The sequence below is a fragment of the Ceratotherium simum genome, chromosome 19 (assembly GCF_057802395.1).
Source record: "Ceratotherium simum simum isolate JZ-2026a chromosome 19, ASM5780239v1, whole genome shotgun sequence".
In the NCBI taxonomy this organism is placed as follows: Eukaryota; Metazoa; Chordata; class Mammalia; order Perissodactyla; family Rhinocerotidae; genus Ceratotherium; species Ceratotherium simum.
The window spans coordinates 21052099-21079600 of NC_141918.1; the positions used below are offsets into that span (position 1 = coordinate 21052099).

The 27502-nt window shown below is 35.0% G+C and overlaps 1 protein-coding gene across 2 annotated transcripts in view; it reads right to left on the minus strand.

Moving 5' to 3' along the window:
* The window catches only part of MMS22L (MMS22 like, DNA repair protein), a 133156-nt gene that overhangs the window by 104637 nt on the left and 1017 nt on the right, over positions 1 to 27502 (minus strand). For both annotated transcript variants that reach the window (XM_004422141.3, XM_087443906.1), the window contains exons 3-10: positions 26476 to 26601; positions 24601 to 24650; positions 12670 to 12757; positions 12397 to 12574; positions 9834 to 9924; positions 8647 to 8777; positions 7044 to 7157; positions 1040 to 1216 (exon numbers count right to left, since the gene is read on the minus strand). In XM_004422141.3, coding sequence (XP_004422198.1) covers positions 1040 to 1216; positions 7044 to 7157; positions 8647 to 8777; positions 9834 to 9924; positions 12397 to 12574; positions 12670 to 12757; positions 24601 to 24650; positions 26476 to 26601 — 955 coding nt within the window. The remainder of the gene's footprint in view (positions 1 to 1039; positions 1217 to 7043; positions 7158 to 8646; positions 8778 to 9833; positions 9925 to 12396; positions 12575 to 12669; positions 12758 to 24600; positions 24651 to 26475; positions 26602 to 27502) is intronic.

The following is a 27502-nucleotide window of genomic DNA, read 5'->3' on the forward strand; positions in this document are numbered from 1 at the left end:
TATCACTCTAGGTCAGTACTAACTGACCCTGAGATTTCACAGATGATTTCTGAGCCATCTCTGTCCAATATTCCAAAGAGGAAAATCTGTCAAGTCCATCAAGGAACGTGTTCCATAAAGCAATAGTTCCCATACCTGACAGAGGATGAGAACCAAGGAACTTCTTAAAAATAAAGATGCCCAAACTCTAAACAGATTAATAAACCAAGATCTCCAGAGCTGAGACCTAGAAATCTGAATTTTAAAAAACTCCCAGGTAGGTCTGATGATGAACTGGGTTTGGTAACTACTCCCAGAAAAAAAGACCAATTTTGAAATTGGCCTCAAGATTCTAGATGTTTATTTTATGGAACTAATTGGCTGATACTATACCATTCATTTCTGAACATGGAAGAAATTATATATAAGTAGGGCTTCGAATAAATACATCTACTAGCTAGTTTTATTCATAGGCCTTTTTAAATAACACTATAAAAACGTTTCTAACTAGAAATTAATATATTAGTTAAAATCTCTGTTGTTCTATTTGAAGTAAACTTCACGGTTGTTTAATAGATTAAAATATCTTTGCAAAAAGCTTCTCTAAAAAAGTGTTATTCTGAGGAAATAATTTTATCAAATTATTCACAAGAACTACTAATTCATTTCTGGAGAAATATGCTTTCCCTTTGGCAATCTTACACATTTTAGAACTAGAAGGAATCTTCCGAACAATCCAATCCCATGATTTCTGGGTGAGGAACAGAGACCCACAAAGGTTTACGTAATTTACTGAAGGTAACACAACTACTTAGTAGAGAGCCAGGACTAGTTCCCGAGTCTTCTACAAGTTGCTTTTCCTTAAACAAGCAATAAAAACATAAAAATTATCATTTTTCAAGATATTTACAGAAAGGCCTACAGCTTCTAGATTCAGAAGCTGAATTTAAGATTATGATCTGGTTTTTGCTGTTGTTTCTGCTCACTTAGTTTCTAATCTGTCTACAAAAAATACATATTAATTGATAATAAAAGAAAATTTAAAAAAATAAAATTTTACCATTTCATCTGGTGCTCCATGGCGATCAAACTGGTAAAACGATGCTACATGAGTAATAATCCACCAACTAAAACCTAATGGATCCCTGGGCTGGATTATAGGTACAGAAGGTCTTCTTTGGTCACTTGATTTTTCAAAGAATCTTTTAAGTAGTTTATTCAACCAGTTCCAAAATGACTATAGAAACAGAGAGGTAATATGATTCAATTAAAAAATTAAGACATGATCCAATAACATTTGATTTGGACTTTTCCCTCCATTTTTATAATGAAATAAATATACACACAAAAGAGAATACAAAACACATAAACAAGGGCCAGCCCCGTGGCTTAGTGGTTAAGTGCACGCGCTCCACTGCTGGCAGCCCGGGTTGGGATCCTGGGTGCGCACCGACACACCACTTCTCCCTGCCATGCTGAGGCCGCATCCCACATATAGCAACTAGAGGGATGTGCAGCTATGACATACAACTATCTACTGGGGCTTTGGGGGGAAAATAAAAAAAAAAAAGCACAAACAAAACTTAATAAAAATACCTCAGTTAAGAATTAAAACATGACTAGTACTTCAGAAAGATCCTACATGTTCCCACAATCACATTTTCTTCTCGCATACAGGGGTAACCATTATTCTGACTTACATAACAAATTATTCCCTTGTTTTTGTCAGTTTTGTCACATAGGGTCTATACTATAAGCCTAAATCACATACTGTTCGGCTTCATCTGCTTTTTTTTTTTAAGGCATGTTTGTATTCTTAAGTGACTTGTTTCTATTCTTTGGTAACTTGCTTCTTTTCCTCAACACTATGTTTCCGCAATTCACCCATATTAATGAGTACAGCCATAGTTCATCAGAGTATTCCAATATATGACTATGTGATAAACCATTTACCTAATTTACTGTTGAACATTTGATAAATTTTAGTAAGATTTTTTTCTAGGTATTGTCCATTTCATATAAATATAAATATTGAAGTTATTAGGCATAAAACTGTCAACAATAATTCAACTTTTTTTTTAATATCTGCAAAATCTGAAGTCATGTTTCTTTTTTTATTTCTAGTATTGACTGTGTAATCATCTCAGGAAAGATTAGCCAATTTTAGTAATCTTTTTGAAGAACCAACTTTCAACTGTTTTTATCTTTTTCATTAATTTGATCATCTTTGTTGTTTTCTATTTCATAAATTTGTTCGTTTTATTTGTTACCTTTTACTTTCTTTGGGTTTATCATGTAGGAATTTTTTCCTAACTACTTGCAATGAATTGTGAGCTTATTAATAATTTTCAACATTTTTTTCTTGTAACAATTGTATTTAGTTATAAATTTCCCTCAAATCATATCTTTAGCTACAGTCCCAAAGCTTTAACTAGTAGTATGTTAGTTATTTACTGCAAAATAGTTTAAAACTTCCATTGTATCTTCTTTCACCTATCGGTTATTTAAAAACATATTTCAATATTTCTAAGCTTATATGTATTTCTTGTAGTTCCGGCAATTTTTATTTTCTATGTTTAATACCATGTTATTAGCCACATAAAAATTTAAATTGGTTTTATCTTCCCAGTAAAGTGAACCTTTTATCAACATGAAATGATGTAATGCTTTTGCTGGTTTTAAAGTCTAATTTTCTCCAATATTAATTTAATACATTACCTTTCTTATATCTTTTTCTATCAATTCTGAACTTTTCTGTTTTTATGCTTTAAGATATCTCTTCTAAACAGCTTACAGTCTGTTCTGACAACGTACCTTTTATTTATGTATTTATTTTTTTTGAGAGGGAGGAAGATCAGCCCTGAGCTAACATCTGATGCTGATCCTCCTCTTTTTGCGGAGGAAGATTGGCCCTGAGCTAACATCTGTGCCCATCTTCCTCTACTTGATATGGGACGCCGCCACGGCATGGCCTGACAACTGGTGCGTCAGTGCGCACCCGGGATCTTACCGGCGAACCCCAGGCTGCCAAAGCAGAGTGCGTGTACCCAACTGCTTGTGCCACCGGGCCGGCCCCGACAGTGTATCTTTTAAACAAGCATCTAGTAGCCCATTTTGCAATTAATGTAATGACTCATATATTTAGTTTTAAATACACTATCTTATTCTGAATTTCTATTTGTACATCTATTTTTTCCACCAATACCTCCTTCTTGCCTTCTTTTGGGTTGAATATTTATTTCATTTTTTCCCTCTCTACTAGCTTAAAATCCTTGTACAAGAAAGAAAAAAAAAATCTCTGCTTTTAGCAATCTGGACAGCCCCTATGGGGCTTAGCCTACTGTCAGCATATGGTTAATGTTCACATCTGTGATATCATTAACTCTCACGTGGATGAAACAGAGAAGCTTTCTTATTCCTCCTGAAACTTTCAGTTGCTTTTCTGTTTTTCTTTCTCAGCTTACCCACATCCATCTTTGTCACCAAAGCCATTGCACGTCAGATACTCAGGGCAAAGAGTAATTTTTAACTTGCTTCTCTGAGGTTTTAGAAGGAATTTTTGGTGTTTCCTTTTGGTTTGGCCACTTTTCCTCAGTCTTGAGCTTTCTAACAAGGGAGTATTTCATAGTTAGAGTGCATATAATCTCCATAGAGTAAAAGGTGGGACCTAAGTCGCTTTTCTCTAAGCTGAGGGCTTGTTCTGTTGTGCCATGTTGTTAATTCATTCAGTTCTGGAGGCTGGAAGTCCGAGATCAGGGTGCCAGGATGCTCAGGTGAGGGCCCTCCTCCAGATCGCAGACTTCTGGCTGTGTCCTCACAAGGAGGAAGACTTTTTGAGTCTTTTTAAATGCTCTGTTGTTGCCTTGTTTTCACGTTGTTTTTGAGAAGTCTAGTACAGGTCAAATTATTTTGCTTCTGTAAGTTATTTGGTCTTTTTGCCTAGAGGATTTGAAGATTTGCTAGAGGACTTGAAGACATTTTCTATATGTTTGAAGTCAGTTTTAGTAGGATACATCTCAGGATGAATTATTCGGAGTTCATCTTTCCAGTTATCCAGTAGACACTTTCAATATGTAGATTTAGGTCTTCTTTTATTTCAGGAATGTTTTCTTGGATAATAGTTTTGAATGTTAGCTATATCCCATTGTTCTGTTTTCTTCTTTAGGGACTCCACTTAGACATATGGTTATTTCTTCTTTGCCTATCTTCCGTCTCAACCATTTTCTCTGTAACCCTTTATATTCCTGCCTTTATCTCATTTTTTTCCCTTGGTTGTTTTTCTGCCTTTCTTCCGTGATTCTTCTTAAATTTCCATTTGAGTCTGTTCTCCTCGGGCACCTCGTAATTTAGTCAACTCTAAAATGACTTTTTCTTCTATTCCTCCCCGGCATTCAATTTACTCTTTTCATTTACTCCTGGCTTTTGGTCTATATGTTTTAACATCTGACTATCTTATTCAAGATGTTTTTCTACACCTCTAAACGCTTGGTTATTTAATTCAGTCTGGAGTGTTGTCTTACAATTTTCTTCTGCTTTAGTTGTTTCTGGGGGAGAGGGTATCATCAGCTAAAGTAAATCAATTCTATTTTTTTGTAGTAACTTGATAAAGACTTGTTTAGTTTCCTTCTTTTCATTTTGTAATTTGGACTACTTTAAAAGATTCCTAGTTCAGTGGAGCCCTCTTTTGTCAGTTTACCAAAGTCTCATTTCTTTACTGGATTTCCTTTTTTCTTGGTGGTAGTGGTAGTGAAAGAGTGGGTGTGAGTCCTCTGATTTTTTTTTTCTTTTGTTTTACAAGATCCCATATTTTCTGCTTTTACTTCCCATCCCCTCCACCACCCAATCACCAAGGGAGACCACTCCCTTTTTGCCTTTTTATTCTACAGAAGTTCTACCTTCAAAGACTGCCTCTTCATGTCATGCACACCCTTTTATGTTCCTATCCTATAGTCAATTCTCTGATCTACAAGAGAACTTTTTCAGTATTTTCATATTCTGGCAATGGTTTTAGACCAATTTTATGACTACTGCTAGCTCTCTCCTTCTCTCCTCTGAGCAGTTTTTCTTACACTACCCTTGCTTGCTAGAAAGTTTTGTAGAGCTTTGGTGGTTTTCACTTTTAATGTACAGCTTTGAACATTCCTGTCTTGCAGTTATGCTACCAACATGTTTTTTGTGTCGTTTTATTTGTTCTTGCTGTTCTACACTTTGGGGGAGGTTACGAGGGAAGATGTGGGTTTAGGTATCCATGCAGCCATTGTCTGTGGCTACTTAGAAGTCACTGGCTTGAAATTTTTAGTACAATCTAGGCAACATGAACTCAGGCTGTAAATCTGCATGAGGGCTGGCTTGCAATAACAAATACACTGAAGCAATTTTAAACTGCAAAGCACCACAGTTAAACACAGGCAATTTTCATTATAAATTTAGGTGAATTTCTAGTTCATCCTTTTGGGGGCCCAGATTTATGGGTAGTTGGTATATTAGGAGGCTACCAATTTGGTTTGACTCTGAGCTTTGTCTTCTTTTCTTGTACCTTATACTGTATAAAAGCTAATGCTCAACTTTACACTACTCAGCAATTGCCTCTAAGGTTACGAGGCAGCTTCAAGGTTCAGCTGACCTGAGTTTCCACCCACATTTAGTATCTGGCCTCAGTACTTTTTACTTTCTACAAGCTCACTGACACATTTAAAATTCTTATCATATGATACCCAGCATGATTAGATTAGATTATTTTTTTAGTAGGAAGGTCAAACTATCTGTCAGGAATGGAAAATTTTAATCTGACTTTTAAAATAAAATAGCCTTCAAAATCTGTGAATAGGTTGAGCTGTATTTTAAAAAATGAAATGACCTCAGATTTCATTATTTTAAGACAAATAAGTCTGGTTACTACATAAAACGAAGAGCATACAGATCATTTAGGTTAAACAATACACATTGCTATGCAAATTTCTACAATATAATATTTTAAATTATGCCTACTTTTCTGCTTAAAATCTAGAAAAAGACTAACAGCAAAAAATATGAACATGCCTACATTAACTATATGTGGTTTATACTTTCACATGTGAAATTTATAAAATAAGAACAATTCTAAAGAAATATAAAATTCTTAAATAATAAAGATAAGCTTTGCAGAATATGGAAAAATTGATGTTTACCATGTCAATAAAACAAAACATCCTGGCAAATAATCAGGGAAAAAATTGCTGAGACTTTGTAATATTTAAATCTCACTGTAGAAAGCTAAACTCTACTGACAAACCAAAATGCCAGGAAAAAAAATTTTCTTACTTAAAAATTAGTAAAAATACATTAAATTTATACTTAGTAAATTTATTGCTAAAATAATAACTCAAAATAAATATAGTACTATAAACTTGCAAAAATAAAGAGTTGTTATTAAAATTAGGAGCACCCAAATCCCAAATTGTGGAAAATTGGGAATTTCAAAAACCCATGAAAAATCAAAGTACTTTTTCATATAACATAAAACATTTTAAGTATCATTTCACAATGAATTGTTTGTACTTACTTCTGCTTATGGATATTTCTCTTTTTCTACTAATTCACAACACTTGAAATAAAATAAAGCCCCATTCTAAAGACTTGGCTCAAAATGAGGTGAATTAAAATTTTCCATCTTCCTTTTTGTGTTTTTCTTCCTACCTTCTTGAAATAAGACACTGTACAACTGATTAATAGAAACCTATGTTTTCTTTCTCACCAAATCTAAATCTGCCACATTTCCTGACTAAAATGTTTTCTGGATTACTAGAAGGTATTAAATATTTTAGCCTAAAAGATTCTTGAGAGAACAAAAAAAAGAACTTGAGAAAATAAGAGAGCCAAATCTTATACTTCTCCTAGATGTTTCATATTACCAATTTAGGGTTAAAAATATAGTAGGTATTTAGTTCTCAGTTAATGCTCTGTTTGGTGGTGGTGGTTGTCTTATTATGAAGAAAAACTCTGTAAGATTTTTCCTGGCCAAAACCAGTGCATAAATTCAATATAAGAGTTAGTAACAATAACTATACATCCATTTTACAACTTACTTCTGAGAGAGACCATTTATTTCTGTGGTCTAGAAGATGAATGAGTAAAACCCATAATTCTTTAATGCATGGACATGGGCAATGGTGACTCACTAATGCTTCAGAAGGCCTAACCTGTAGAAAGGAACCAAAATGAGTTACTTATAAGAGAGCAAAATTTTACATGCCACATATTTCCCCCAAATGTTTTAAAAGCATGATTTAGATCACTTAAAATGTATGCTCAATTAATAAAATTGTTTATAAAAAATGTGCCATTTCATTAACTTTTAAAATAAATTCCCATTTTAAAACCAAAAGTACAGAATGAATTTTATTTTCAACTTTTAAAAAAACCTCTGCTTTAATCATCTAGTCCAATGGTCAGCAAACTTTTTCTGTAAAGGGCTAAATAGTAAATATTTGAGGTCTTATTGGCAATACAGTCTTTGTTACAACTACTCCGCTCTGCCAGTGTTGTGCAATATCAGCCACAGACAATAGGAAAAAAAAGGAGAGGGCGGTATTCCAGTAAAATTTTATTTACATAAACAGGCAGTGTGCTAGACTTGGCCTCAGGGCCATGGTTTCCTAACTTAGATCTAATCCATCAGCTACAATGAAAAGATTTCTAATAAAAAGATTAGAAAAAAATTTTTGATTCATTGTAAAGCAGACTAAAAATTTTTATGTCAGAATAAATACAATTATTACAGATTTATAAGGTTAAGCAATTTTAGGTTAAGCATTTTTGTAACAAATATAGTTAATGGCCTTAATCCAGAGAATATGTACTGTATTTGTAGGTATAGCTAGACTTCTGAAATTCATAATGTATTCATTATTTTACTTATATTACATAAACATTTCTAACATAATACACAGTAAAAGATAACTGTTAAGATATTACTACATCATATCTGGTTAACCCACTAATTACATTAATTGTAAATATACTGACTAGATTTAAAAGATATTGATAACCAATACATAAAACACAATCTAAATTTTTAAAAATTATAAATCCCAATTTCCCATGAGGTTTATTATGTTTATAATCTGAAATTAGCGATACTAATCTACAAATTTCCATTGCATGAAAATGAACGTGTACTACAGCACCTTTAAATCACTGTCTGCATTAAACACTCTATGATAAACAGAATTTAGTAAAAACATATAATTTCCCTCATGATTCTACAGCTTTTATGAAAACAAGCAAACGAAACCTCCCTTTAAATTTGTCAACTAATTTTAGTTAAGTACTCATTTATTTTATTATGTAACAACAATACAGTAGATTATTAAAGAGCTGGCCTCTCCTATTTGAACACAAGTTAAATTTCCAGTCATTATCATAAACATCCTGTTTTTAGTTATTTATTTTTAACAAGATGGAAAAGGCTATTTAAAAAAAAAAGCTGTAAAACACTAATTCCAGCCTGTTTTAAATGTTTAAAGCAAATTCTTTACATATTTAACTCTAAGATAATAATAAATATAAAATAGGAGAATTAACAAGTAAACCACTTTAGATTAAATTCTTATAGATTAAACCACATGCATTAAGGACTGACTACTGCCATTAAGTAGCAAAAATATAAATAAACTCTTAAAGCATTACCTTATCATACCTGTTGAGTGACAGGCTTATTAAATCACAAAGGAGATTTTCACAATGTTCTTCAAATAGGCTGACATTGGTTAAGTTGTCACCTGCCAGATTCATAAACTGATGACCATATACAACTTGTTCTAAAAATGTAATAAAATAAATTCTATTTAAAACTACATTAGGTTTTACTAATTCAGGAGGAAAAGTGACTGTACACCTTTAGATTAACTTATAACAAAACTGCAACATATATAGTTAAAAGCAAATTTTTTTGCAAATAAAAGTAAAATTTGAGGACAATTCCTTTCTTACATGAGCAGTGATAAATATTACCTAAAAGAAGTTTTCAAGCCTTCCATGTAATTGCAATATCTCTTTTCTTAAGTGGTCATCTTTGTAAAGCAACATTGCAACATTATTTAAGAGAAAAAAATAAAAGGAGAAACACTAGAAAACCTTCAACAATATTTCTAACCAATAAAGCCTTTTAAGACATTATTCTTTTAACAAATACTGATAAACTAACCACGTACAATTATTTTGTGCTGCGAAATAACTGATAATATCCACTCCTGGCAAGAGTTTGAGGCAAAGGCACACTCACAGATAGCGTATATAAATTGGGGAAACTTACTGTACAGCAACAGAGCAATGTATACAAGATTAAAACTGCAATGTGACACTCCAATTCTAAGAATCTATTCTACAGAATAACTTGTACGAGTATTCAAAGATGTACATATACATAAGGATGTTCAGTGAAATAGTATTTGTAATATTCAAAAAACAGAAATAACTGAAATATTAAAAAATAGACTTGGCTAAATAAATTATGATAGATCCATAACATACAGCCTTTAAATGAATAAAGTAGAACTATATGTACTAACATGAACAGATCTCTCAAAAACTGTTAAATGTAACACTACACAGGATAATATGATGATACCATTTGTGGTTAGAAACAAAAACAGAAATCCTACTTATGAGTTTCTATATATGTATACTCATAGATAGCAAATAAGTATGGAAAGATAAATGGACTAAGCTGTTTCCAGTAGTTAACCCTGGAAAAGAGGAATAAGACTTCTTACTTTGGTCACTATTTGCTTAAAAAAAGATCAGCACTTATTGTGTAATTTTAAAAAATTATAAAAGATTAAAAAAAGACATAAATCAGAAATCCATAAACTTACTCAATTTTTCACCAAGCATGTGAAGAATTTCCAGCACCAGCCAATGGATATCTAAGTGGAGATGTAATAAATGCCATGACGGTGGAAAAAGCTGTGAATGATATGATCAACTGTGACTGAGAATTCATAATACTTTACTAGGTCTTTTATAGCATGTCACAACACTTCTCCATCAGCACAAGGATAAAGAACCAATTAAGCTACCACTATTCAAAAGCTCAGAGAAAATCTTTGTCTTGTTCATTAGAGTATTCTTTCCCTGGAGATCTTTGAAAGCAGGATATATTTTCATCTGATGGTTTAAGACTGACCCCACCCTGGCGCTACTGAATAGACTTGTAAAGATCCCTTCCAACCAACCTCTGATTCTACTACAGCTGCAAGGCAGTGAAAGAATTTTTTAAAATGACTTATTTTCATGATTCCGTTTTAGACTTTAGCTAGCAAATACGTTTTTAAATGTGAGTACTCAGGAACTCCTATAAAATATTTTAACAGGAGAACTTTAGACTATCATTAGATACTGTTGTCATGCCCATTAAGAGATTGAAGTTAAAAGTGAAGAAGAAATTTATCTCTCGATTCATACATTAGGATTCAAACCTAATTCTATCTAATTCAAAAGCCAAAGCTCTTAAGTACTGTGCTATAGTGTTATCAATGACCTTCTTCTAGTCAACATTTAGTATCACTATAAAAACAAATACAATGTTACACGTGTTCTATTAAGACACTTAGGAAGAATAAAGGAGAGGGGACTTGCTTTATCAAATATGCAAACAAATAAAATGCTACACTAATGAAAGAGTATTGGCTCAAGAATAGATAATAAATAAACAGTAAAATTAGGGAAGAGAGAAATGGATAAATGTGATATCTCAGATCAGTGGGGAAAGCATAGGTCATTCAATAAAAGACAGGATTATTAACTTATTTATTTGCAAGAAACTAAAGTTAGATTTCCCACTTCATAGCATATTTTTTAAAAAAAGATGAAATAAAAAGATAAATGTAAAAAACAAGTATGTTTTTAACAACAGCATAGAGATGATACAAAGAGAAAAATTAACAAAATAACTATAAAAATCTTAAACCATCTACCTAGGAAGTCAGTTTAATTGCTAAAAAATAAAAGATAAATGGATGAAAATATTTGTAACGTATAATACCCAACAAATAATATCTCTAATAAGAAAAGTTAAAAAAAAAGATGCTCAACTGAAAATACCAATTAAATCAATACTTTTCATATATAAGATCAGCAAAACAGAAATATACAAAGTCTTGAGATGCTTTTTATTTTGTAAGTTTTTGCTGTTGTTTCAGAAAAGAACAGTACTTTAGTGTATGATTCTTTTATGTTTAAGACTACATTCCCCTGCTTTTAAAAATTCAGTCTTCTGATCTTCAAATTACCTATCTTTTCAAGTATGCCTAATTAAAAAGTCTATGAAAGGCAAAACCTAGTTTAAGAACCCTTGAACACATTCTTTATTTCTTCTGCTAGATAAATTAATTTTTATTTTAAGTACTTGATGGATATACAGAAAATAAAAACCAGTCCAATTTATAGAGATGTTTGGAAAAACAACACTTCCCCCACAACCTACCCATGAATCTTTATTAAATGACATAATTAATTAATTATTTATTTGCTTTCTATGGATTAGACATATTAACCTGTGAATTCAGTTGGAACTCTATTTACTTTTATTTTTACATATATTGATCCCTGATAAGAGGAGTCAATTTTTTTGTTGTTAAATTTCACAGAAATATATAAACATTTGATTGTACTTTACATTTTGGCAAAGACATAATTCTAAAAACTGAATGTTGTCAAATTGGTGAAATCAAATAGAATGGAAGAGGTTGAGAGTCCAGGGAATGAGGAATTATAATTTGTCATTCACAGAAGCTCACATTTCCTTATGAAGAAATTGTTAATTATCCATAAGCTGGGTCATGCTAACAACACGAATTTTTAAAAACCAAATTTCAGAGGGAATGATTATCACCGGTTGAAAAAAAGAGCATAGTCAAAACAATCTTAATCATATTCCGAAAAGGTCTCAAAAGTCAGAACAGACATAATGATGTGGTTTTAAAAGTGTAACTTTTATAAGGTGATCTTCTTAAATCTTACTATAATATAAACCAGGGTTTGCCCAACCCTTTATCAATGGGAAAGATGATACAAATTTTAGAAAATAAAGGTTACTTTATTTGCTTTGAAACTTTTAAACATTTGCACTGTTATAAACTAGAATACAGAATAGCTATATCATTGATTCAGTATATACTATGTTCTAGGCACTTATGCATTTTAACTTATTAATTCTCCCAATAACTCCAGGAAGCTATACCAGTTATACAGATGGGGAGACTGAGGCAAGAGCTGTTACCTGCCCAACGGCACATAATTAATGAAAGGAGGAGCCAGAATTTCAACTCAAGTAGTCTGGTTTCAGAGCATTTTTGAATAATTTCCCTCATTCTTGAATAAATATTCCTGTGTGGAGAAAAAACTGATAATTTAAAAGTTAAATGAAATAAGTCAAACCTTAATCTGGTTTTGATTTACAAATACTCCTAGATTAATACTGGGAAGTTCAGATAGATGTCCAATATACAAGAGTAATCCTTGAAGCTCATCGACCAGCACGGAGGGAAGCTGAGCCTCCAAAGCCTCGTAAGGATGGACAGGAACATGACTTTCGGCATTCTGTACTTTCAGGTACCTAAAAAACAATTAGATACAATAAACAACCAGAGTCTGGATGAATACGCACCCAGAAATTCATGCAGTAATCAAAATACTCATCTGACATCCTACCTGAAGATGAAAACTTTAACATAATGAAGAAATGTTACACACCGTTGCCTAATACTCTCTGCTTTGCAGTGCAGGGTTGATATCTTCCCTGAAACCAAAATAGACAATGTTAATCATAGCTTAAATAATTAACCAGTGGGCCAGTTACAAAAAATTTTATAAGCTATACAAGCAGCAATTCTCTCTTATTTTTTTCCACTGATTCCTATATGGTTCTTGCCATCCCCCCAAAGATGCTCTTATTAAGGTCACCAGTGAAACCCATGTTGTCCAGTCTACTGGACACTACATGTCCTCAAGTAACTTGCCCTTGCAGTAGCATCATTGGCTGCTCCTGGCTTCACTGACAGCACATACTGCCAGTCATCTTTCTTTATCATGTGTCCTTTCTCCTACCTCTCCTTTACTGGCTCCTGCTCCTCAATTCTACTACTAATATGGGGGCTCTGCAGGACTCAGTCCTGAGTCCTCCCCTCTCGATACATCTCTTCCTACATATATGATCTTCTCAGTTCCTTTATTTCTAAATGATAATGACTCCAAAAGGTTTATCTATATCCCAGACCTCTCCTTTGCACTCCAGACCTTACATGCTGTGCATGATTACATAGGGCCTACAGCTGCCCATATGTCATTCTTGATTCTTCCATTTCCTTCAAACTCATATCTAATCCATCCGAGTCCTATTGTTTATGACCAAAATATACCTTCAAACTATCCATTTTCCTTACAATTTCTTTTTTTTCATTGAAGTATAATTGACATACAATATATTAGTTTCAGGCATACAACATAGTGATTCGATGTTTTTAGACACTACGAAATGATCATCATGATATGTCTAGTCAGCATCTGTCACCACACAAAGCTATTACAATATTATTTACTATATTCTCTATGCTATACACTACATCCCCGTGACTTATTTCTTTTACTACTGAAAGTTTGTACCTTTTACTCCCCTTCACCTATTTCACCCATCCTCCCTCTTTCCTCACCCCTGGTAACCACCATGTTGTTCTCTGTATCTGAGTCTGTTTTGTTTTGTTTTGTTTATTCATTTGTTTTGTTTTTTAGATTTCACATATAAGTGAAATCATACAGTATGTCTTTCTCTGACTTATTTCACTTAGCATAATACTCTCTAGGTCCATCCAGGTTGTCACTTATTGAAAGATTTCATTTTTTTGTATGGCTGAATAATATTCCATTGTTTGTGTGTGTGTGTGTGTGTATATATAACAATTTCTTTATCTATTCATCTGTTGATGGACACTTAGGTTGCTTCTATATCTTGGATACTGTAAATAATGCTGCAATGAACGTAGGGGTGCACATATCTTTTTGAATTAGTGTTTTCATTTTCTTCAGATATACACCCAGGAATGGAATTGCTGGATCATATGGTAGTTTTATTTTTAATTTTTTGAGGAACCTCCATACTGTTTTCCATAGTGGCTACACCAGTTTACATTCCCACCAACAGTATACAAGGGTTCCCTTTTCTCTACATTCTCTCCAACACTGGTTATTTCCTGTCTTTTTGATAACAGCCATTCTAACAGGTGTGAGGTGATATCTCATTGTGGTTTTAATTAGTATTTCCCTAATAATTAGTGATGTTAAACATCTTTTCATGTGTCTATTGGCCATCTGTATATCTTCTTTGGAAAAATGACTATTCAGATCCTCTGTCCATTTTTTAATTGGGTTGTTTGTTTTTTTTGATACTGAGTTGTATGAGCTCTTTATATATTTTGGATATCAACCCCTTATCAGATATATTATTTGCAAATATCTTCTCCTATTCAGTAGGTTGCCTTTTCCTTTTGTTGATGGTTTCCTTCGCTGTGCAAAAGTTTTTTAGTTTGATGTCATCCCATTTGTTTATTTTGCTTTAGTTGCCCTTGCCTAAGGAGATATAGCCCCCAAAATACTGCTAAGACCCATGTCAAAGACTCTACTGCCTAGGTTTTCTTCTAGGAGTTTTATGGTTTCAGGTCTTACTTTTAAGTCTTTTGAGTTTGTTTTTGTATATGGTGTAAGAAAGTGGTTCAGTTTCATGCTTTTGCATGTAGCTGTCCAGTTTTCCCAAAACCATTCACTGAAGAGATTGTCATTTTCCCATTGTATATTCTGGCTTACTTTGTCATAGATTAATTGAACAATAAACATGGGTGTTTTTCTGGGCTCTCTATTTTGTTCTAATGATCTACATGTCTGTTTTTATGCCAGTACCATACTGTTTTGATTACTATAGCTTTGTAGTACAGTTTGAAATCAAGGAGTGTGATACCTCCAGCTTTGTTCTTCCTTCTCAAGATTGCTTTGGCTATTTGAGGTCTTTTGTGGTTCCATACAAATTTTAAGATTATTTGTTCTCGTCCTGTGAAAAATGCCATTGGTATTTTGATGTGACTGTATTGAGTCTGTAGATTGCTTTGGGTAATATGGACATTTTAACAATATTAATTCTTCCAATCTATGAGCCTGGTTTATTTTTCCATTTTTTTTCATCTTCAATTTCTTTCATCAATGTCTTATAGTTTTCAGACTACAGGTCTTTCACCTCCTCAGTTAGCTTTATTCGTAGGTATTTTATTTTTTTATGTAATTGTAAATGGGACTGTTTTCTTAATTTCTCTTTCTGATAGTTCATTATTAGTGTATAGAAATGCAGATTTCTATATATTAATTTTGTACCCTGAAACTCTACTGAATTCATTTTTTATTTCTAATAGTTTTTTTGGTGCAGTCTTTAGGGTTTTCTAAATATAGTATCACGTCATCTGCAAATAAAGACAGTTTTATTTCTTCCTTTCCAATTTGGATGCCTTTTATTTCTTTTTATCGCCTAAATGCTGGGGCTAGGACTTCCAATACTATGTTGAATAAAAGTCGCGAGAGTGAGCATCCTTGTCTTGCTTCTGATCTTAGAGGAAAAGCTTTCAGCTTTTCACTGTTGAGTATGTTAGCTATGAGTTTGTCATATACGGCCTTTATTACGTTGAGGTACATTCCCACTATAACCACTTTGTTGAGAGTTTTTATTATAAATGAATGTTGGATTTTGTCAAATGCTTTTTTGCATCTATTGAGATCATCAGAAAATTCTTATCTTTTGTTTTATTAATGTGGTGTATCACAGTGAGTGATTTGCAGATCTTGAACCATCCTTGCATCCCTGGAATGAATCCTACTTGATCATGGTGTATGATCCTTTCAATGTATTGTTGGATTTGGTTTGCTAATATTTTGCCTAGGATTTTTTGCATCTATGTTCAACAGGGATATTGGCCTGTAATGTTCTTTTTTTGTCAAGTCTTTGTCTTGTTTTGGTATCAGGGTAATGCTGGCCTAGTAAAATGAGGTCGGAAGATTTCCTTCCTCTTCAATTGTTTCGGGAATAATTTGAGAAGGATAGGGATTAACTCTTCTTTAAATGTTTGCTGGAATGTACCTGTGAAGCCATCTGGTCCTGGACTTTTGTTTGTTGGGAGTTTTTTGACTACTAATTCAATTTCATTGCTGTAATGAGTCAATTCAGATTTTCTATTTCTTCCTGATTCAGTTTTTGAAAACCGTATGTTTGTAGGAATTTATCCATTTATTCTGGGTTGTCTAATTTGGTGGTTCATAGCAGTCTCTTATGATTCCTTGTATTTCTGTGGTACCAGTTGTAACTTCTCCTCTTCATTTCTGATTTTATTTATTTGGACTCTCTTTTTTTTGATGAGTCTGCGTAAAGGTTTATCAATTTTGTTTGTCTTTTCAAGGAACCAGCTGTTAGTTTCACTGGTCTTTTCTATTGAAAAGTTCTTCTTTTCCTAGTTCTCTTAGGGGTAAAGTTAGACTGTTTATTTTTTTCTTGTTTTTTTAGGGAGGCCTGTACTACTATGAATTTCCCTCTTAGAACCGCTTTTGCTGCATCCCATAGATTTTGCAACACTTTGTTTCCATTTTCAGTTGTCTCAAGGTATTTTTTTTTCCTCTTTGATTCCTTTGTTGACCCATTGGTTGTTTAACAGCACATTGTTTTATCTACACATAACTGGTTTTTTTCCAGTGTTCTTGTAAGTGATTTCTAGTTTCATACCATTGTGGTCAGGAACGATGCATCATATCAAATGATTTCAATCTTCTTAAATTTATTGAGATTTTTTTGTGGCCTATCATGTGGTCTATTTTGGAGAATGTTCCATGTGCACTTGAAAAGAATGTGTATTCTGCTGTTTGGGGGTGCAATATTCTATACATATTACTAAGTTCATCTGGTCTAATGTGTCATTTAAGTCCGATATTTCCTTACTGATTTTCTGTCTGGATGATCTATCCATTGCTGTAAGTGGGATGTTAAAGTTTCCTACTATTATTGTATTGCTTTCAGTTTCTCCTTTTAGGTCGGTTAATATTTATTTTATATATTTTGGCGCTCCTATGTTGGGTGCATATATACTCATAAATATTATATCTTCTTGCTGGATTGATCACTTTATCATTATGTAGTGCCCTTCTTTGTCTTTTATTACAGTCTTTGTTTTAAAGTCTATTATGTCTGATATGAGTATAGCTACATCAGCTTTCTTTTTGTTTCCATTTGCATAGAATATCTTTTTCCATTCCTTCACTTTCAGTCTGTGTGTGTCCTTACTTCTGAAGTGAGTCTCTTATAGGCAGCATATAGATGTTTCTTTTTTTTTTATCCATTCAGCCACTTTGTGTCTTTTGATGGGTGAATTTAGTCCACTTACATTTTTTTTGGGGGGGGAGGAAGATCGGCCCTGAGCTAACATCTGCCAATCCTCCTCTTTTTGGTGAGGAAGACTAGCCCTGGGCTAACATCCATGCTCAGCTTCCTCTGCTTTATATGGGATGCCTCCACAGCATGGCTTGCCAAGTGGTGCGTTGGTGCGTGTCTGGGATCCGAACCGGGGAACCCCGGGCCACCGCAGCGGAGCATGTGGACTTAACTGCTTGCACCACCGGACCAGCTCCTAGTCCACTTACATTTAAAGTAATTATTGATAGGTATGTACATATTACTAGTTTGTTAATTATTTTCCAGCTCTTTTTGTAGTTCCTCTCTGTTCCTTTCTTCTTCTCTTGCTCTCTTCCCTGTGGTTTGATGACTTTCACTGGTATTATGTTTAGATTCCTTTCTCATTTTCTTTTGTGTATTTACTATAAATTTCTTTGTAGTTACTGTGAGGTTCATATATAATATCCTCTGTGTGTAACAGTCTCTTTTAAATTGATAGCAACTTAAATTTGAACACATTCCAAAGCTTACCATTTTTACCCCCCCTACATTTTATATATATATATTTTTGTGTGTGTGTGAGGAAGATTAGCCCTGAGCTACCATCCGATGCCAATCCTCCTCTTTTTGCTGAGGAAGATTAACCCTGGGCTAACATCCACACCCATCTTCCTCTACTTTATATGGGATGCTGCCACAGCATGGCTTGACAAGCAGTGCGTTGGTGTGCACCCAGAATCCGAACCTGCAAACCCTGGACCGCCGCAGCAGAAAGTGCACACTTAACCACTATGCCACCAGGCTGGCCCCTACCTTTTATATTTTTGATGACACACTTTACATCTTTTTAGTTTAGGCATCCCTTTACTAATTATTATAATTTTAGTTAATTTTACTACTTTTGTCTTTTGACCTTCATACTTGCTGTATAAGTAAATGATCCACCACCTTTATTATAAATTTAACTTTTCCAGTGAGATTATTACTTTCATACATTTTGTTATCATTAATTAGTGTCTTTTCTTTTCAGCTTAGAGAAGTCTATTTAACATTTCTTGCAAGACAGGTTTAGTATTGACGAACTCCTTTAGATTTTGCTTATCTGGGAAACTTTTAATTTCTCCTTCAATTCTGAATGATAATCTTGCCAGGCAGAGAATTCTTCGTTGGAAAATTTTTCCTTTCAGCATTTTGAATATGTCATGCCACTTCCTTCTGGACTGCAAAGTTTCTGCCGAAAAAATCTGCTAATGGTCTTTTTGGGGTTTACTTTGTACATAGTAAAATTATTTTCTCTAGCTGCTTTTAAGATTCTCTCTTTAACTTTTACCATTTTAATTATAATGTCTTGATGTGGTTCTCTTTGAGTTCATCTTATTTGGAACTCTCTGGGTATCCTAGACCTGGATGTCTATTTCCTTTCTCAGATTAGGGAAGTTTTCAGCCATTATTTCTTCAAATACTTTTTTTGGCCCTTTCTCTCTCTCTTCTCTTTCTAAGATCTCTATAATGCAAATGTTACTCCACTTGATGTTGTCCCAGAGGTCACTTAAGGTATCTCACTTTTTAAAATTCTTTTTTCATTTTGCTGCTCTAGCTGGGGGAGATCTATTGCTTTGTCTTCCAGCTCACTGATTCATGCTTCTACTTCATCCATTCTGCTGTGGAACCCCTCTAGAGTGTTTGTCAGTTTAATACAACTTCCATTTGGTACTTGCTCACATTTTCTCTCTGTTGAAGTTCTCACTGTGTTCATTCAGTCTTCTCCCAAAGTCAGTGAGCCATTATTTTTGCCACTACTTTAAACACTTTATGAGACTGGTTACTTATTTTCATTTCATTAAGGTCTTTTTCCGGGGATTCGTCTGGTTCTTGGGCTTGGAACATATTCCTATATCTCCTCATTTTGCCTGACTCTCTGTGTTGTCTATACATATTAGGCATAACAGCTCCTTCTCCCAGTTTTGAAGGAGTAGTCTTGGGTAGATGATCCATGGGGCCCAGAAGTGCAATCTCCGCTGGCCTAACTGGCCAGGTGCTCAAGGGGCATCCCTTGTGTGAACTGCATGCCCCTGCCAGTTGTGGTGGGGCTGTGGCTACTGCACAGTGAGGGCAGGGTGCGATGGGCTCACCTGTACTGGTTGCGGCGTGGCTGCTCTGCAGGGTGGTGGGGCGCAGATCACACCCACTGAAGGAGGGCACCACAAATGGTGCCCACCAGCTCTGTCACCAGCAAGATAGAATGAGATTGCAAAAATGGCTCCCACCAGTGTTTCTGTTCCTGGAGAAAGTCACTGTAGGTTCCTACCTCTCTGGCAGCCATTTTAGGATTAATAAGCCAATCTCCCTGACTTATGGTCTAGGTACTTTTCAAACTGTTGCTTTTCCACTGGATCTCAGGGTGAGTGGGTACACATGAGCCCTTTAAGAGCAGGTTCTCCATTCCCCTGAGTTCTACATTTCCCCTAGATTTAATCCCTGTCGATTTTCAAAACCAGACGTTTTGGGAGCTCATCTTTCTGGTGCCAGACCCAAGGGTCAGGGTGCCTGATGTGTGGCACAGTCCCTTCATCCCTTGAGGGAAAGTTTCATATTTTTGGGATCCCTTCCTGATTGTGGAGCACCATGCCTGGGGTGGGGTCCTGGGTGAGACCAAGTCTCTACCTCTCCTACGCTTCTCAATGCATCTCTTTTATTTTTTGTTGTAGAAGTGCTGCTTGTCCAATTCCCAGGTCCTTTTCAGAAGAAAATTATTCCATATGTAGTTGTAAATTTGTCATGCCTGTGAGAGGAACTGAGTTCAGGGTCTTCCTACACTGTCATCTTGAACGCCCCCCTCCTATAATCTCTTGATTTATTGCACCTAACAGGTCTCCTAACAGGTCTTCCCACATCCTCCTTTGCTCCTCTATAATGTAAGAACAAAATGTGCTTTAAATGTATATCAATTTCTGTTCCTTCTAAATTAAAATCCATGAAAGGCTAGCTACTGTATTTAGAATGAAATCAAAACTCCTTATAATGATTTTTAAGGCCACAAATGACTTACTAATAGTGCCTGTCTTTCTCTCGACTCCAACCCATGCCATCTTTTCCCCACTTTAACATTTAAATCATTAAAAATTATCTGTGTGGTTACTATGTACAAAACATTGATAACCACTATACGGAAAATAAGTAAGAGACAATCACTAAACAAAAGCAGAGAAAATGTGATAAGAATTATAGGCAACAAATTCTCATCCATATTAAACATAAAGCAAATCTTCTTTCTAAATTTAAATTCAAATGAGCAAACATGGCCACTACTTTGGCAAAACCAACAGGAGTATCAATGTAAAGATGTTGCGCAAATACCTACATATTAAATAGTGCACTGCATTCTTATAGTTTAATTACATACTACCTATGAAAGTCATATGACCCCCCGGTTTCACACTTTGCAGCCCATAAAGGCACTACTCTTATAAAAACTGCTGTGAATGCCTGCATCCAGCCACGATGGAGTCAAAGGAATTAGATTTAGCATCCTCCCACCTGAAACTAGAAAACTAGGAAAACAACATAAAACAAGTTTTCAGGCATTGGACATACGGCAGTACAGCACTGCTATCCCAAAGAGAAGGCAAGTCCTAATGTACCAGCTTCCCAGCTAGAGACAGTTTCAAGGCTGCAGCACAGGGAGACAGAACCCAGAGTCCAAATCACTGAGTTGAGGAGACATGAAATCTCAGTTTAGAGCAGTCTAAATTTGCAGGGCAAAAGTACCAAAGAAGAAAAAAGCTACAAGAAAAAAGAGCTCTGGAAATGTACAGAGGGTCCCCACTGAGTCTTGGCTGACTACTGATCTGTTGATGCATGAGAAAAAATTACACAAGGCCAGGGAAAAACACCAGAAAACAATTCTCCACAAAGCTTACACAGGTCAGGGAACAGTTCAACTTCCCATCAACAAGAATGAAAAAAATGTCATAATTCACCAGAAAGAATCCTCAGAAGCCTTACCAGAACTAAATTAACATTAGACTAAAGGTTACTTTTACAAAGTCCTAACGAAATTTAAAACAAGCCTCAAAAACATCCAATGGATTACAAGTACTCAACAGCCAGCCAGAATAAAACTCAACACTGGTTATAGGAATACAAGAAAATCCAGAAAGCAGCAATGTAAAATCTACAATGTCTATCACACAATAAAAAATTACTAGATGTTCAAAGAAGCAGAAAAATATATCACAGAATACGGAGAAAAATCAATCAATAAGAGCAGACCCAGAAATGAGAATGATGAATCTGCAGTCAGTGAAATTAAGAACAGTGGTTATATATATACTCTGTGTGTTAAAGGTGGATGAAAGAAAGCATGAGGACAGAAATGGAAGATTAAAAATAATCCAAATGAAATATAAAGAGACAAAAAAATACAGTATCTGAAAAAGGGGTAACACCAACAGCTACATTTAACAACAGGTATCAGCAAAACATACATTATTAAATATGTTATTTTGCCTCAACTGAAAAGCAATCCAGGGAGTAGAATGAATAGGAGAACAAGAACTTCAGCACTTCAGTAAGTGACCCTACATTAAGGGCTTTCTGGGGAGAGCTGAGGGCCAAGCTAGCTACACAAGTTTATTAACAAAGCCCTGACACAAAGACAGGGGTAAGCTGATTTGGGGATAACCTTTAATATTGTTAACCTCTCCAACAAATCTATCATCAAAAGTTTTTTTAAGCAACAAAAGCAGCCAAAATGTCAGTGAAACAAATAACCATTTCAACAAATAATCCACTGTAGTGGTTTTAGGTCAATAAGTGCTTTTCAAGGAATAATCTTGTATAAGAAATGCCTTCCATGTACCCAATTTAATTAAGTCACTCAATATAGCAAAGGTATTTTTGCTGTTTCCACTATAATCTTTTAGAGGCTCCCCAGGGGTTTCAAAATAAAATTCTGGGGCCCAGCCCCACAGCCGAGTGGTTAAGGTTCTGCGCACTCCGCTTCAGCAGCCCAGGTTCGCGGGTTTGGATCCCAGGCGTGGACCTGCTCCACTCACCAGCCATGCTGTGGCAGTGTCCTGTATATAGGGTAAAGGAGGATTGGCATGGATGTTGGCTCAGGGCCAGTCCTTCTCAAGAAAAAAAAGAGGAAGATTGGCAAAGGATGTTAGCTCAGGGTGAATCTTCCTCAGTAAAAAATAAAATGAAATTCTGACTCTTTGGTATGGTTTAGAAAGACAACTGCAATTTCATCCCTTCCAAATTCATCACTCCCCTACACACTATGATCCACCCATACATAATTAGTATTTACTTCCTGCTCCCTGAACTTTTATGTTTTTGCACACCTCAGTGTCTTTTTTCTAAACAGTCGTTTCTGAGGCCAGCCTGGTGGTGCAAGTGGTTAAGTGCGTGCGCTCCGCTGCGGTGGCCCGGGGTTCACTGGTTCGAATCCCAGGCGCACACTGACGCACCGCTTGGCAAGCCATGCTGTGGTGGCATCCCATACAAAGTGGAGGAAGATGGGCACGGATGTTAGCCCAGGGCCAGTCTTCCTCAGCAAAAAAAGACGAGGACTAGCAGATGTTAGCATAGGGCTGATCTTCCTCACAAAAAAATAAAAAATAAACAGTCGTTTCTACCTGGAACTCTTCCTGTCCCTAAAACTTTCCCAAAATCTTTTGGCTAGCTAATTTCTCTTCATCCTTGAAGACTCAGATCTGGCATCACTCTGTGATGGACAAATAAACAGATGAAGCCCTTGGCTCGCATAGCAGCCTGTCTGTGCCTCTGTCACTACACTTTTCCATTTACCATGCTGACCTATGCTCACATGTCTATCTGTCCCACTCACTGCAAGCTCTTCAGCAGCATATTTTTCTACTCTGATGCATTAGTGCCTTACACAGTACCTGGTATGAAGCAGGGACTCAGGTGATAATGAGACAATACTCAACATTCACTGAGCACATACTGAGAAAACAAAACAAATAAAACAGCCCTGACAGCTGGTAGCTAACAGCTGGGCTGTGATGTTCTCTACTGAAATTAAACAGTTTCCATAGAATATCAAAAATAATCAGGCAGGGCCACTCCGTGATAATGGTGAAACAAGACAAAAACAAAACCTGTCTGTAATCATGTCTCAACACAGAAACAAGGCACTATGCAATCACACAAAATCAAACAAAATACCAAAACAGAACCTCCTCCCCTTTCAGCTAACATGACTATTCCTTCTTTACTAATTAGAACGCTCCCTAACCTCCCTTTTTGTCCTACCTCCTAGATAAAAATTAACATACTCAATCATCAACACATACCTGCTTAACAGCATCCAATCCAGAATAAAGTCATATCCCCCTTAAACAACCCAAATCAGCCAGCACAAGCCCAAACCCTATCACAAGCCCCTCCCTACTCCCTCTCACTGAGACGCCCCATCTGTTCCTCATGATGTGTATTTCCCCCTTGCTTTGGTAAGCTACTAAACCTTTCTTTGACCAAAGGTGTTTCAGATGATCTTTAGTTGCTGGGTATCACTAACAACAGATACCAGGCTAAGCAGTTAACCTGCATTACCTCATTTCATTCTCACAAGACCTCAATGAGGTGGGAACAATTACCTGGTGTGAGACCCACAATAGGCTAGGATTGGAACCCAGGCTGACCACAGGGCCATGATTCTAAATACTACACTGCACCAACACTGCTGGAAAGGAGAAGCAGCTGGCTTGCACTAAAACACACTACCCTGCAATTCCCTTCACTATCTTAACTTCACCAATATCAAAAAACCAGTAGTCCATTAAATGTCAAAAACAAACAAAAACAGAAAGCAGAAAAGAAGAGCAAGAAGATAGCATGAAGCTCGCACTTTCTAAGTTCTCCATCCCACTCCCCCCCCACAAAGCAAGTTACTAATTCACTTCAGAGATGTTTAGCTTTAAATCAATTTTACCTCCAGTTTGGAAAAATACTATAAAGCTCAGCTACAACAAAATTTAAGTGTCATACTTTTTATGAACATTAAATATGCTGTATCCTGAACTTCTGACCTAATGCTTCCTCCATGTTATTAGGATATCCCAATTATGCACCATAGACCGCATGTGCAATTCACTGTAATGGAGCACCATTGCTTTTTGCCATTAAACACCCTTAAAACTTACCAAAATCACAGCTGGCCTGTAATAAGGTTTCCAAGTTGTATAGTTGTTGCCTAATTTAAAAAAGGTAAGATGAGAGTTAATTTTAGAATAGTTTAAAGCTTGTAAAAATTCCACAGATAATGTTTCCAAATCTATTACATAGCTTCAATGCCTCCCATTTGTGAATGATGTTTATTTAATACTTTGTGAATGCTTATTACACGGTCAGCTTCAGGTAGTGAACACTGAGAGAAGATAAAACGTGCCTTTGACTGACCTTTCAAAAATGATCTATTAAAAGTTGCATATATCTCAGAAATTATATCAACTATCATAGATTTCACTATCAATGAGATACTGTTTATATATTCAAGATGCTTAAAATACTCATATAAAACATCTGAAGTTAACAGTTACATAATGAAGTGTTAAACTGTATCATATAGTAATACAATAGGAGTTCAGAAAAGAAAGAGAATAATGTAGACTAGAGTTATCAGGAAAAGCTAGATTTATGACGTTCCACCTTAATTCCTGAAAGTAATCTTCTCTTGCCATTCTTCCTAATTGTCTTTCAACTCTTTCAAGATTGACCCATATCCATGACCAATGTCCTGGATAAAGATTCAACTCATTTTGTAATGTTCAGGATTACAAAGAATCACTCACTCAGCCTATTCTCCCAATAAAACACATAACATGGCACAGACACAGTGATGTCTTTTCACAAGGTCTCATGGAACAAGGGTGGAAGGAGAAATCCCTTCACTATTCCATTCTCATTTAAGTGTACCATATACACATTCTTAATGTATTTTTGGATAATAATTTGCCTTCAATAACTGACTCCATTTCAAAATCATCTGAAGCTGAATATGGAATGAGTTTTAAATGATAATGAATTATTTCAATTTTGTTAACTGTGGTAATGAGATAGCGTTTATGTTTAAAAAAAAGTTCCCTGTTTTTAAGAAATGCATACTGAAATACTTAAGGGTGAGATGACATGATGCCTGGAATTTGCTTAAAGATACTTAAACCAAAAAGAGGGAAGAGGGCAGATGAAGAAAATGTGATAAAACCCTGACGATTATTGTAACTGAGGGAGGGTATGTGGAGGTTTGTTATACTATTCTCTCTACATTTGTGTATGTTTGAAAATTTTCATTAAAATTGTTTTAAAGTCCAAATTAATCATATTAATTAATCATATTTCTATTAGTCTGAAAGATATATTCGGAAAGTCTGAGTTCATTTGCTAAAAATCATTGAAAGACTATGGCTATTAAGCAACAAAAGTATTTTAGTTTTCTTCCAAAATTATAATATAGTTTGAAGCCTTAAATATTTGTCTTTAATACATGATGTCAAATACAGAGGAACAAAGATTCTGAAAAAGAATAAAGAGTCACTAAAAAATAGCTCATTAAAACAATTACTCCATCACGCCAGCCCTGATGGCCTAGTGGTTAAAGTCCAGCGCACTCCACTTCCACAGTCTGGGTTCGGTTTCTCGGCACGGAACCACACCACTCATTTGTCAGTTGCCAGCTGTCAGTGGTGGCAGCTCACATAGAAGAACTAACAACTAAAATATACAACTATGTACTGCGGCTTTGGGGGAGCAAAAAAACAAGAGAGAGAGAAAGAGAGGAAGATTGGCAATAGATGTTAGCTCAGAGCAAATCTTTTCCAGCAAAAAAAAAAAACAAAACAAAAACATAAAAACCATTACTCCATCAAACATTACTGCTTGATTGCTGTTACTGATAAGATAATCAAGAGAGCAACATGCACAACTCTACTGGTACTTTTGTAATATCAGTATTAGAAACCATTCAGCAATGTAACTGAACAGCATCTACACTCATGGAGTTAAAAAAAAAAAAAACATACCTGAATAAATGAAAGAGCACTCTAGATGAATTCACTAATGCTGTTTCAGTAACCCACTGAATGCCAAATATTTCCACTGTATCCTCTTCAAAATTAGTTGGTAAAGGATCAAGATTCAAAATCAATCTGAAATTCAAACTCTGATTTAGTCTCATAAAAAGAGTGCTAAATCCCATAATATAGCGTGTCTTTTCTGAGATTATATGAATCCATATTATACATGACATGCCAACAATGATGTTATAAAGTCAGGATATGCATTGGTACCTTACATATTCAGGAATACTACAGCTAGACTGTATTAAAAATTCAATCCTATATAGTGATTAAAAGAAGTATAACTAAAGAGCAATGTAACTTAAAGGAAAAACACGAAAAGGAGTCTGGGAACATACTTTTGCCTGTCTTCAATAGTGGTCTTCAGTTGTAGAATTTCATCCTTTGAGGGGACATTTATTTTTAAAACAGCTAAAAGTTATTCTGAGCCATGTCTGAAGAATAACATAATCAAACTGAGTAAGCCCTTTTAAGGTCTCAAACAAGGTACAACTATAAAATCAACAAAAATGGTTTCCTTTATGACTGAAATTGTTTCAGCAAGTATTCCCAAAATATTTCAATAACAGCAGTTTTACTGCAATATGTGTACACCTGCCCAAGGCAAAAACTTTGAAGAGTAACATTCCTATGAACTTATACAATCTGGTGTATTTATTAGAAAGTTAAAAAAAAAAAAGTCTGTAAGACTTCTGTATGTGTAGATACACAGATTAGAAAAAACTTGGGCAACAAAAAATGTGTATGTCTTACTTAAGGATTACTGGGAAGCTCCAGAACATTATTTCATGTTTTAGAAGGAAATATCATTTCAAAAAGCCCAGGTAGTTCAGAATTCACTGTAAGTAAAAGGGAAATTAGGGCCGAGCTCCCTCCCCCAAAACTGAAGTAGCAAGGAGGTAAGAAAACATCAGGTAGCAAGGAAGTTCTCCTTCATATCCAAAAATCTTTTAGGTATGTCCTAACCAGG